At 43.6% G+C, this 12,500-nt stretch overlaps 1 protein-coding gene across 5 annotated transcripts in view; it reads left to right on the forward strand.

Moving 5' to 3' along the window:
• LOC136678357 (receptor-type tyrosine-protein phosphatase F) overlaps nucleotides 1-12,500 on the forward strand; it is a 187,723-nt gene that overhangs the window by 167,305 nt on the left and 7,918 nt on the right. For all 5 annotated transcript variants that reach the window (XM_066656393.1, XM_066656390.1, XM_066656391.1 and 2 more), the window contains 7 exons: nucleotides 1,588-1,685; nucleotides 4,220-4,343; nucleotides 5,293-5,468; nucleotides 7,131-7,250; nucleotides 7,629-7,783; nucleotides 8,144-8,429; nucleotides 10,695-10,873. In XM_066656393.1, coding sequence (XP_066512490.1) covers nucleotides 1,588-1,685; nucleotides 4,220-4,343; nucleotides 5,293-5,468; nucleotides 7,131-7,250; nucleotides 7,629-7,783; nucleotides 8,144-8,429; nucleotides 10,695-10,873 — 1,138 coding nt within the window. The remainder of the gene's footprint in view (nucleotides 1-1,587; nucleotides 1,686-4,219; nucleotides 4,344-5,292; nucleotides 5,469-7,130; nucleotides 7,251-7,628; nucleotides 7,784-8,143; nucleotides 8,430-10,694; nucleotides 10,874-12,500) is intronic.

Genomic DNA, 12,500 nt, shown 5'->3' on the forward strand with positions numbered 1-12,500 from the left:
AGTGTGGAGTGATGGAGCTCCATCCAGTACCTCAGGGATGAGTTGGAGCGGTGTTTCTGATCCAGACCCTGACCTCACTAACACTCCAGTGCAATCAAATCCTCACAGCAGTGTTCCAACACCTAGTCTAATGTGCCTTCCCAGAAGAGTCGTTATTTCTTTGTCCTTCTTTCCTTATTTATTATCTTTTTTACTTGTTCATCTTATAATTCTTTGTTTTTTCTTCTTTTTCATTGTTTCTTTTTATTTTTCAACTTTTCCTTCTATTTCTTTATCATCGTCATCATCGTGTTCTTCTTTTTCATCTTTTTCTTCTATTTCTTCAACATCATCTTCTTCTTCTTCTTCTACTTCTTTGAAAAATTAGAACTCAAACTGTGAGTCCTCCCAAATCCGGTTAAGTGCAGGGCCCTGCCAAGTTCAGCAGCACAGGGAATTTGCTTTGGTAGATTAGCCATAAATCATGTAATAACCACCCGACGAGGAATGTAGAGCAGAAGTGGAGTGTTTTAAGAGTCTGAGCAACTCGAGCGAGCTTCATTTAGAGACGCAGCGTGCGTGAGCTGTTGTGGAAAAGCTGTTTAAAGTTTTGCTTTGCGTGTTTTCCTCCCACCTCAGACGTCGTCAGGCAGCCCAGGTTTGTTTGGCGTATTTTTAAGATGGAGTCACATAGCTAATGCAGCTAACGGCTAATAGAAGCTCATTTCCCCTGATTAGCATCATGCTAAACTGTGTATTTTTTTAAAAATAACCTTTCTTAGACCTGACTGAGGGGTTTCTATCACTTTATGACAGAGTGCTGTCTATCAGTTCACACAGAAGGCATCAACACAGTGGGGGTGAATGGAATCAGACGTCTCCATGTCTACCACACAAATACACTGTCCCCTGGAGGTGTTTGGGGTTGTATTATGGTGGAAATTAAGGACATTCTGTGTACAATGTTTTCTCTCTGCCCTAACACAACATTTAGACCAAAACGTTCAGTGAGGAGTTTTTAGAGGTGGACATCCAGTTCCATTCACCACCACTTTCTCTAGAACAGAGCACTTCACACCAAACCAAACCTCACTCTGCATCACTGTGTGTGGATTTTTATAATATTAGTGGCATTCTCCTCTGCTAATTAGCATATACGCTTACGTAGCTGTGCTGTATTGGCTTTGAGACACCAAACACGACCTGACTGGTGAAAGGAGTATTTTAATATTTATTTGTATGATATTTATATTTCGCTATTTTAAAGCTATTATTTTGAGGCCGTGAGAGACTTGGCTTTAACGTGTGGACATATCCGTGTACGTCCACTGCCCGCTGTCCACTGCTTTTCGCTCACATCTGCCCTGTGCACTGCATGACGGCACCAAACTGTTTATTCTTTTATTTTGTCTTATTTTCTCTTCCGCAGTTACCTTCACATTCCATCAGAACATACACACACACACTCTCGCACTTTCTCACACACAGACACTCTCCATGAGCTTCTCCAGCAGCTCCCCGCTCATCAACCACTTCCATCCCCTTCCTCTAACTTGTCCTTCATTTAACTGAGCTCTCTCCTCTCTCTGTATTCTTCTCCTCCATCAGGAATGAGGGAGCACCCCCCCATCTCCATCTGTGACCTGGCCGACCACATAGAGCGGCTCAAGGCCAACGACAGCCTCCAGTTCTCTCAGGAGTACGAGGTAAGGCCAGAGATAAGTGTTTACGCACCACGAATCCGCTATAAAACACCCCTCACCTTTAAAGCCCTTCATGGGCTGGTGCTGACTAATCCTAGAGAGATCCTTCATCCTCCTCTCAGAGCATTCAGTTGATGACTACTTAGCGTCCCCTGCACTAGACATCGCTCTGGTGTTGTGGTGCTTTTCCACTGCATGGTCCCTACTCTACTGGACTCTACTCTCTTTTTAGCCCCTGGTCCCTGGTTGGTTTTCCACTCCCTAAAAAAATAAACCCTATCTTCATTGTTCTTCAGAGGCCTGAATCTGAGGTGTACTTGAGGGTAGTGTATAATTCAGTGGGCTTTTGCATTGTCTATCAGTGTGTGTTTGTTTGTGTTGGTCGTGTTCTGCCCGTGTTTTAAACCCGTTGTTTATTCATGAGCCTTGCCCTCTGAGCTGCGAGCCGTGTTTCCCAGTGTCTCAGTGTTTTGACAGAAGTTCTCTCGCCTGCTTTTCTCTTGAACAGATGCTCCGTTCTCAGTGATGTTTCCCTGCAAGGTCCACATTATCGCTGGGCTTATGTTTTTATTTCCTCCTGGTCATTTAAATAAAGACAAGGATGGTTTTAGACACGGTTTTGCCCTGAGCTCGCTGTCTCCTGAGAGCAGAGCGACAGAACCCACACATCTAGTGTTGTATTAAAGTGTGTCCGCTGTAAATGAAAGTGGAGATTATCGCTCTTGAAGCAGTCTTTTCGTATTTTCCTCTCGGTTCAGATTAGCGGCTCATTTCTGCTCCCTCTCTCTATGAAAATGAACCTCCTGTATCAAACGAAGCCCACACTCTTCCCTGCATCCTTAATGTTGGCATAATTTTGGCATGGACATTAAGCAGTACCTCCACTAGAGGGCGAAGTGTAGAAGCGTTTCTGAAAACCAGTGTGGAGCAGGCAGTGGTCTGAGGCCGTTAAATACATTGCGACTAATCACCAATGAGCATCAGGTGCAGACCTAGAAATAAATCAATGAGCAGCAAACTAACAAAAGCAAGAGCGAAGTAGAGCTCCAGTTCAACAAGGGATTGTTTTTTCATCCTTCCAAGTGGGGCACAGATCCAGGACCACCTTTCAGTGGCCACTTTATTGGAAACACATCTTTGTTCTTATTGGCCATTTTTCAAAAACACCTGTCATACCATTTTTGTTGGGTTTTTTTTTGTTTAAACAAGTTCTCTCATGCAAAATAAGAGTCTGGAGACTGATTTAAATCCTCCACCTTCTGGTGTTGATCTGTTGTACCAGGTTAAGGTCTGAAAATTCAACACGGTGCTGTAAATAAATAAGGGTTTTATTTTCTCCCGATTTAAACCCTGTGCCTTTGGGGCGTCGCCGGCGTTGTGCTGGCAGGACGTGAAGTAGAGGAAGACCCCCTCCTCTGGGGGACAGATGGCTGAGGGTTTGTCCAGCAGGGGGCAGTCTGTGGGTCGGCAGCTCATTCTCCCTCGTGCCCGTTTGCTCGCTGAGTCTGTTTCTCCGTCCCAGTTCTCTCCCACTGCTTCACACTCTTCCTCCCGCCAAAGAGTAACACCTCCCACATCCTTCGGGAACACGTGCACCGGAACAGGGGAACGCTGGAGTCTGATCTGTTTCAGAAAATAAGGATTTCAGCCATTTACAGTAATATTTAATAAAGGTGGCGCTCATGTTGTTTTGCCTGGAATAAAGTGTGTACTCTGTAGTTTTAGGTCAGTTTTATATCTCTCTCTTTCTTTACTCCTTCTTTATTTTTTCTCTTTTTTCCTTCACTTCTTGGCTGTCTTTTCTCCCCCTTTCCTTCCCTCTCTTTCTTGTCTTTCTCCCCTTTGCCCCCCCCCCCCCCCCCCCATCTCTCTTCTTTCTTTCCTCTTGCTCTTTCTATATATCAGCTCATTTATAATGAGGCTGCACGAGCCGGAGTGATCCAAACGTGACGAGAGGAAATGTCAGAGCATTCGGTTGAGTTTTAAAAAGAGGAGGAGCAGAAGAGAGGTGCCAGGGAGAAAATGACGGGTGCCGCTGAAACATCAGGGGGTCAAACACTGAAATATATTCCCCAGCCAGCCCCTCTCCCTCTCTCTCTCTCTCACTCTGTCTCAGAGACTTATGAGCCAAATTCGGAAATGTTTCAGGGGGTTATGTCATGGCTTGCTCCGTGTGTAAAGGAAATGACAGGTTTTTGAAGGTCTTGCTGTTGCTAGTGTTTTAATTGTGAGGCTGCTGCTTGCCCACTGCTTTTAACATGCTCTGTGGGAGTCTGGAAATCCTCGCACAGCTCCATCACCACTCCTTCTGGGTCGCTCTTTAACATGTCGGGTTGCTATAGAAACAAAGCCTCTCCTGAAGGTAGATTCGGGTTCGAGGGGACAGATCCAGTACAGAGAAAAAAACAAAAACCTTGTTCCTGAATGCATTGTGAGCTGTGTTCATTTATGTCTCTCTCTCTCTCTCTCTCTCTCTCTCTCTCTCTCTCTCTCTCTCTCTCTCTCTCTCTCTCTCTCTCTCTCCCCCCTGACTGTAGTCCATTGATCCTGGGCAGCAGTTCACCTGGGAGAACTCCAACATGGAGGTCAACAAGCCCAAAAACCGCTACGCTAACGTCATCGCCTACGACCACTCCAGAGTCGTCTTGACCTCTGTAGACGGTGAGGGGCCAATGAGTCTTTAATGAGCGTTTAGCTCTTAACAAAACACCTTAAACTGAATGTAATCAGCTAAGACATGCTCTTCTTTGGTGTGTCGTGGCTTAAGGCCTGGTACCAATAAAACACTCAGTACATAGCAGCAGGAGAACATAAAGCCTAAGCCTTGAGAAAATAGGGTACCAGGAATGTTGATACCTGGGAATGTAGGACTTTGGGAACTGTAACTTGGTAATGTAGGACGTAGTGCTCTAAGAACATAAAGCACGAGTACATCGACTACATAGCAATGTAGGGCACTGGGAGAATAGGGTACTTGGAATGGAGGGACCTGGGAATATTAAGCACCAGGAACATAGGGAACTGGTAATGTCGACCCCTTAAAATATAGGAAATGGGGACATGGGGCATTTTGAACATAGAACACTGAGGACATCAAGCCTTGATAGCACTGTATTCCGGGTACCTGCAGTCTTTGAAATATAGGACAATGGAAACGTATGGTCCTAAAAACCTAGAACAGTGAGAAGCTTGAGCTCTGTATACATATGATCCTTGGCCACTGAGACCACAGAGCTTTTGGAGCATGGGATCCTAAATAAATAAAGCCATTGGAGTATAGGATACTGTTAATATAGGGTACTTTAAATATAAGACATGGGCCTGTAAGGCATTGAGAATATAGGGCCTTGGGAGCACGGGATTCTGGGTAACTACAGCCATGGAAAGATAGGGCCCTGGGGATGCAGGGTCTTGAAAACAGTATTCTGGGTATAAAGGGCACTGGAAATATAGGGTCCTTCAAAATAGGGGACTATAGGGCCAAGGGAAGACAGAACACAGAGAACATAGGATCCTTGGTACCTACAGTCTTGGAAACGTATGACACTAGAAATAGGCACTTTATGATACTACATCCTAAGCCACAATGTTTTTTTCTAAATCCCTGCAGCTGTTCCCGGCAGCGACTACATCAACGGTAACTACATTGATGGATATCGCAAGCAGAACGCTTACATTGCCACGCAGGGACCACTGCCCGAGACCCTGAGCGACTTCTGGAGGATGGTGTGGGAGCAGAGGACCAGCACCATCATCATGATGACCAGACTAGAGGAGAAGTCACGGGTGAGCAGGTTCAGTCATAACGGGATAAGTAGCATCACTAATTAGAATAAGGTTATTGGTGTAGTTCTGGTAGGAAGCAGCCCTGAAAGGAGAAGTCATCCATTTAAAATGTTTTTCAACTATAAATGCATCAATACCTGAATGAAAAAACAGCAGAAAGCTGCTGGAGAAATGTCAGAAAGTGGTCTGGAGTTGTTTGCTCTGAAATGTCACGCCAACCAGAGCCGAGGAGAGCGCTCGGATGGAGATGATTGACAGCGAGTAGATAAAAAAACACAGAGGAGTGGACGGTGGTGTGTGACTCAGCAGCAGATTGAACTCTTTGTGTTAAGTCTTTGACCTCTTCTGTGGTTAAACATGACGCAGACAGCCATGAATATTTACAGCTCTCCCTCCATCCACTGTCCATTCTGTTAAAGAGCCCAGAGCCTTATCTTAAGGAAACGTCCTTGTTCAGAACGCTCACTTTCAGCATGTGTTCCTCACTGTTCACCCCACCCCTGAGCACACAGCAGTGAAGAGCGAGGAGCAGAATCTCTTGTTTTGATGTTTTCGCTCAGTTCTCGTTTTCTCAGTTTTCACTCAGTTTTATTTATTTCTCCACGCTCGTTGTGTCTGTTTTGCTGCATTTAAGCTCTTCTTTGCGCTCTCACATAAACGCGGGTCCAGCGCTGTGATTGGACAGACTCAGACGAGGGGGCGGGGCTATTCTAAAATCTCTGCACTTGACGTCAGAAGTAAAATAGAAATACCTACTAAGAATAGAGAAGTTGAAAATCCCTTTCTAGCCTCGTCTGTGAATAGGTGCATATATAAATGTGGTCATGGCTTTGACATCACAACCATGATGAACTGAAACCAGGTTTGTTTCTGTATACGGAGTGCTGAAGTTCTCTTAAACATTTTCAATGCTGACAGAAGATGAATAGATTTGGTTTCAAGAGGACCTCAGTTGGCCGTAGACTGTTCGTCCTTTCCTCTCCATTTCTGTGAGAGACGTTCGCTATTTGAAATTCTAATGTGAAGACGTGTTTTATGCTGAAGCGTTTTAAGCGGCAGCGTTTAAAGCCGGCCTTTTTGAGCTCTGCCCTGGATTCAGAAGTTTGTGTCCTTGTGAGTTATGAGGCCAGGTGGCTCTCCCTTCTGTTTGGACGGAGATGTCCTGGATAACACACCCAGGGCTTTCAACAACACAGGAATAGGATGGATTTTAAACAACAGATTTAAATCGTGAAAGTCTCCGCTTGAAGTGGACAATCATACGGACGTTTATTTAAATGTAGAATATTCCATAAAGTTTTTGAAACTTTATGAACAGGTGGAGTGCTTTAAATAGATTTAAATACAGTTTCTGTTTAAGTGGCTGACCATATGGGCATTTATTTAAAGGAGCAGCCTTGTTTTTAACCCAGAGGCAGTGTTTATGACAGTGATTAGTTATAATTTTTACCTCTTTTTTATATTTTAACATCTTCCATGCTCCATAGAGAGGGTCCCCCACATGGGGGCATTCATGTTTAAAATGTATTACAGGATCTCTGTCACATCCAGTCCACTAGGTGTCGGTATAACAGCTGTTTCATGACGTGGAGAAAGTGACTGATCACTCCTTTATCTCTTGAGCTTTGTGATCGTTTTTAACCCTTTCCTCTCTGTAAACAGGTGAAATGTGATCAGTATTGGCCGGTTCGAGGGACAGAGACGTATGGGATGATTCAGGTGACGTTGCTGGACACAGTGGAGCTGGCCACATACTGCGTGCGCACTTTTGCACTTTATAAGGTAAAAAAAAAACACTCGCCTCTCTATTATGTGTCATGAATAATTTAATTTTAAAAAAGCTGGGGTTTTTCAGATTCTTTAAAATTGTGTCAAAATGATAAATAAATGTCATAAATAAAACAGGTATGTGTAAAATATATATAAACATATCTTTATAAAATGTACACCGTGGTCTGATTTTATTCCTGTTAATCTGTATTTAATTTTTACATTTTTGGTGCCAGCTTTAATAATTTACTTTAATTTAATTTAATGTCAAATTTTGTATGATTTTTGAATTTTTTTATTTGTCTTTTTTTTTTTAAGTGAACAACTGAACTGTGCTTGTCCTTGAAAACTTCCTAAAAGGCTTGATTTGTTGTGATGGTGTTTGAGCAGAACGGTTCCAGTGAGAAGCGAGAGGTCCGTCAGTTCCAGTTCATGGCGTGGCCGGACCACGGCGTTCCAGAGTATCCCACTCCGATCCTGTCCTTCCTGCGAAGGGTTAAAGCCTGTAATCCTCCAGATGCTGGGCCTATGGTGGTGCACTGCAGGTGACACGCACACACACACACACACACACACACACACACTCACACACTCTCACTCTCACACACACATTCTCACTCTCACACACACACACACACTGTCTCACACACACACACACACACTCTCGCACACGCACACGCACACACACTCTCTTTCACACACACACACACACACACACACACACTCTCACTCACACACACACACTCTCACTCTCACACACACACACACACACACACACACTCTCACACACACACACTCACTCACACACACACACACACACACACACACACACACTGGTTACCTGGTGGAACTGACAGGGTCTAAATCATCTGACACTAATAATAACCTAAGCCTGTGCCCCTCAGTGCCGGCGTGGGTCGGACCGGCTGTCTGATCGTGATCGACGCCATGCTGGAGCGCATGAAGCACGAGAAGTCTGTGGACATCTACGGCCATGTGACGTGTATGCGCTCTCAGAGGAACTACATGGTCCAGACGGAGGATCAGTACGTCTTCATCCACGAGGCTCTGCTGGAGGCGGCCACCTGCGGAAACACAGAGGTTCCGGCACGAAACCTGTACGCTCACATCCAGAAACTCAGCCATCCCCCGCCCGGAGACACCGTCAGCGCCATGGAGCTGGAGTTCAAGGTCAGTTACAGACGCATTCGCTCAGTTTAATTAGAATCAGGACCAGTATTGTGTCTAATGCAACACCCCTCAACAAATGTCATGCTTTAGTGCACTTTCCATCATTTGAAATTATAAGATCCATGACTTAGAATCAGGCCTCATTTCTCGTTTTGTTGCCCACAAATGAAAAGACAGTAAATACGCAGTAACTGTGCATTAAAACCTGCTGAGGTTGATTCCTTTTTGATGATGTTTTTACTTATTTAATATTAGAACATCAATATTTCATATAATTTAATCAGGTGTGTCCACACATTTACATCAGTCTTCACAAAGAAGTGTTTAAGAAATAAGTTTTAATAACAAATATACAGTACATCAAACAGACTTTGATGTTGTTTCGCAGACCTCTCGCTCTCTCGACTCGCTTCGCACTTTCTTCCATTTCTTTTCACGCTGTACGTCTTTAAACATTTAACTTTTTTTTTGTCCTGTGAAATGCTTTAGGAAACACAAAGACCTCACCGAGAGCCTAGAAGCGTGGACAAATTGTACTAATAAATAATATCACTATGTTGAAAAGACAGCTTTTCCCTGTATCACTTCCCACGTTCCGCTCATGAGTCTTCCCCCTCTAAGGCCTGTTTCACTTGGGAATGTATAAAGTTAAAGTGTAATGCTTAGGAATTCCTGTTTCATAGTGATTTTAGAGATGCAGTAAATCACTTCTTACATCCAATTTTTTATATGTTTATTGCTCATTTTTAATTTAGATTTTCTTTTAAAACAGTCTCAGAATTGTTCAGTTTAATGGAAATCCTGTATCATCACTATATTTAGAAAAATGTCCACACACTCAAATCAATCTAATAGTCTAATGTTGTAGTTTAAATTGGATTTTTTGAGTGTTCAGACCTCTGGTTAAAACTTCAAATTCAATCATATAATGCTCATTTCCTCTGAAATTATTTAATCATGTGGAGTTGTTTTGAAATACTTGGCAACAACAACAGCAACAGAATAGTGAGAGTATTGTAATGGCCTGGAGATGATTTGTATTGGAAGATTGTCTGTGGCTGCGCTATAATAGCATTTGGTGTGTGTGTGTGTGTGTGTGTGTGTGTGTGTGTGTGTGTGTGTGTGTGTGTGTGTGTGTGTGTGTGTGTGTAGTGGTTTCCACTCCTTTCTCTCCTCCTGTCCATCTGTGCTCTCTCACTGCCAGTCACGCCTGCTCTCGCTCGGCCAGCAGCCCACACGCTACTACAACACTCGTCCACTTTAGCTCTCATTCACACCGCCTCCTGAAGCACAGCTACACAGACAGAAGTTTGTAGACTCCTGTACTTCATGGATTTCTTCTAAAATGAAGTGTATTCATCGAGAGCTTGTTCCCCCCCGCGCTGAACTGACCGACTCTACTCCACAGACTGAAACATTGCAGTGATCTGATGGCATTCAGCCATGTAAACATTAGCGAGGTCAGGTGTTGCTGGTGTTGGAGGACTCTAACTGGTCTCTAAGGCTCTGGGCGGAGCTCCATCACTCCAGACAACAAACTGGAAATCAAACACCTTGTGTGACCTCAGTAATGCTATTGTGGCTGAGTGCGGTCACATTCTCCCAGCAATGTTCAAATATCTAGTGTAAAGCCTTCCCAGAACATTAGAGCCCTTCAGTTCAGAAGAAACGAGGAAGTGAACACAAACCTTATTTCCAGAAAGCGTGGAACAGTGCAAAATGTATAAAAACAAATAAGCCTGATATCCTGTTATAAGCAAGAATGGGAAAACATTTCACTTTGAAACCTATAGCAGATGGTCTCCTCAGTTCCCAAACAGTTACAGAGCATTGTTAAAGTAGAAGTGATGCTGCACATAGGTAAACATGTCCCAGTCTCAGTATTTTGAACTATGTTGCTAACATCAAACACAAATGGACAAATATTTTTCAGTTTCAACATGTGATATGTTGACTTTATACTATTTTCAATTAAATACAGGCTTTGAATGATTTGCTTTTAATGCACACGTTGCTTTCTGTTTCTATTTACTTTCTACACAGTGTCCCAACTTTTCTGGACCTGAGGTTTGTAGATAAAATTAAATAGTGGCTAAATTTTAAATGAAGCATCAAAAAACACAGAAGTACAATCAAAATGAGCACGATCATGCTGGTATTTTTATTGTAATTTTAAATATTATCACTCTGAAGGCCTGGGCTCCTTAACTTTATTAATATATGATCAGTATCCCTCAGCTCTAATAGTTTCCCCTGTTCCTGCAGAGACTGGCGAACTCCAAAGCCCACACCTCGCGCTTCATCAGCGCTAATCTTCCCTGCAACAAGTTTAAGAACCGCCTGGTGAACATCATGCCTTTCGAGTCGTCCCGCGTGTGTCTGCAGCCCATCCGAGGAGTGGAGGGGTCTGACTACATCAACGCCAGCTTCATTGACGGATACAGGTAATGTCATCATTTTCAACATTCAAACCTGAAGCCCTTACACAGTGTTTAACCTTGAGGCACACTTTCGTATATGACTTAAAGGTGCAGTACTGCATTTTTCCCAGTGCCTGTGTGTTATTGCTGTTCTCCTATCTAGCCATCAGAGGTCGCACAACACGAATCCTGAACAGCTCACTGGCATTAGTCAGAGACGTATAAAACTACGTATAAAATGAAATAACCGCCTACTGCTTTTATATTTCCATGCGACAGGAGGCTATTATGTGAATAATTATATAAGACAAACCTGATACGAATCCACACCAGCAGGATCTCAAACGCACGTATGATTGCAGGGTATTAATCAGGACTAATTGGTTCCCATTTCCTGCAGCTTCAGCTTCTCTGAGAAGGCTTTATAACATGTTGGAACGTTTCTGTGAGGATTTGATGGCCACATGAGTATCAGTAAGGTCAGGTCCTGATGTTCCTTCACTGCTCACTCTGCAGTGCTGCTGGCTTTATCTCCCTGTAGCCCACAATTGGCATTGAGCATGACTTTGGACTCACCAGCTGCTCCAGAGTCCTTCGTTTCATGCTTTTTCATTCATACCAGCCATGTGTCCATCTTAAAGAAGCTGAATTCACTTATTATACAGAGTATCTACAATTTTTGGGACACAGTGTAAGACTGTGAGCTGAGTTCACTGCTGCTGCTGCTGTTGCAGTAAAACACCTGTTCAGAGATATGGGAAACAGTCTCTCGATTACTTCGGTGAGGCTGTGGAGATGACCACAGGCAATAAACAAGCAGCAGGAGAGCTGTGGGAGAGTGCGGCTTCATATCAGTCACACTGTGCTGGCTGTTTGTTTGTCCTTGCTTTGCTGAGGTTGGGAGAGACTTCAGTGTCAATAGCTGGAGTGCCTTGTAAAGCTGGATGGACCTTGGTGCCTCAGGATGAAGACCTTGTGCAAGAGAACGTTTAATATATGAGATCAGGCAGCCCTAGTTTTTGCCGGACCACCACCAACTGAATCAGCCACATAAGTGTCACTGATATTTTAGTAAGAGAAGGCAGACGTTCATGTGGATCAAATGTATCTGCCCTTATTGTCCTTAGACTCATGGGTAACATCCTGTGGACAAACCAAGGGAACAGAGGCTTGTAAAGTGAGAATGGTGTGGAGGTGTGAAGCTGCAGTCGGGCTGATAAACCTCACTCGGCCAGCTTAGCGAGCTACTCTGGTGTGATTAAATCTCTCTCAGTACACTGTACACTGCTATTCCCTGTCATCAGACACACTGGTCCATTCCCCTTTCACTCAGTCAAGCCAATCAATGTTCCTGCTACAAACAGTCCGGCCTTCTCAGAAAAATGGTTACTGTGGTGGTAATTTTAGATTTTAAAGTCATGTTGATTTCATACACTCCATTTCCTCTCCTAGACTTATGTTATTTTATTTTAGACAGTTCTATAATGACAGATTACAGATATCCCCCTCTCCTTCTGGAGAAGAGAATGTAATGGACCTTTACAGAACAGAACTGGACTTTAACACCACTGCTGTACCTTTAGTGTTATTTCAAAGCATCGTGAAAACACTGAACCTATAGAATTGCGTTCTAACTCCTAACACCAGACTT

This window comes from Hoplias malabaricus, chromosome Y, assembly GCF_029633855.1.
Source record: "Hoplias malabaricus isolate fHopMal1 chromosome Y, fHopMal1.hap1, whole genome shotgun sequence".
In the NCBI taxonomy this organism is placed as follows: Eukaryota; Metazoa; Chordata; class Actinopteri; order Characiformes; family Erythrinidae; genus Hoplias; species Hoplias malabaricus.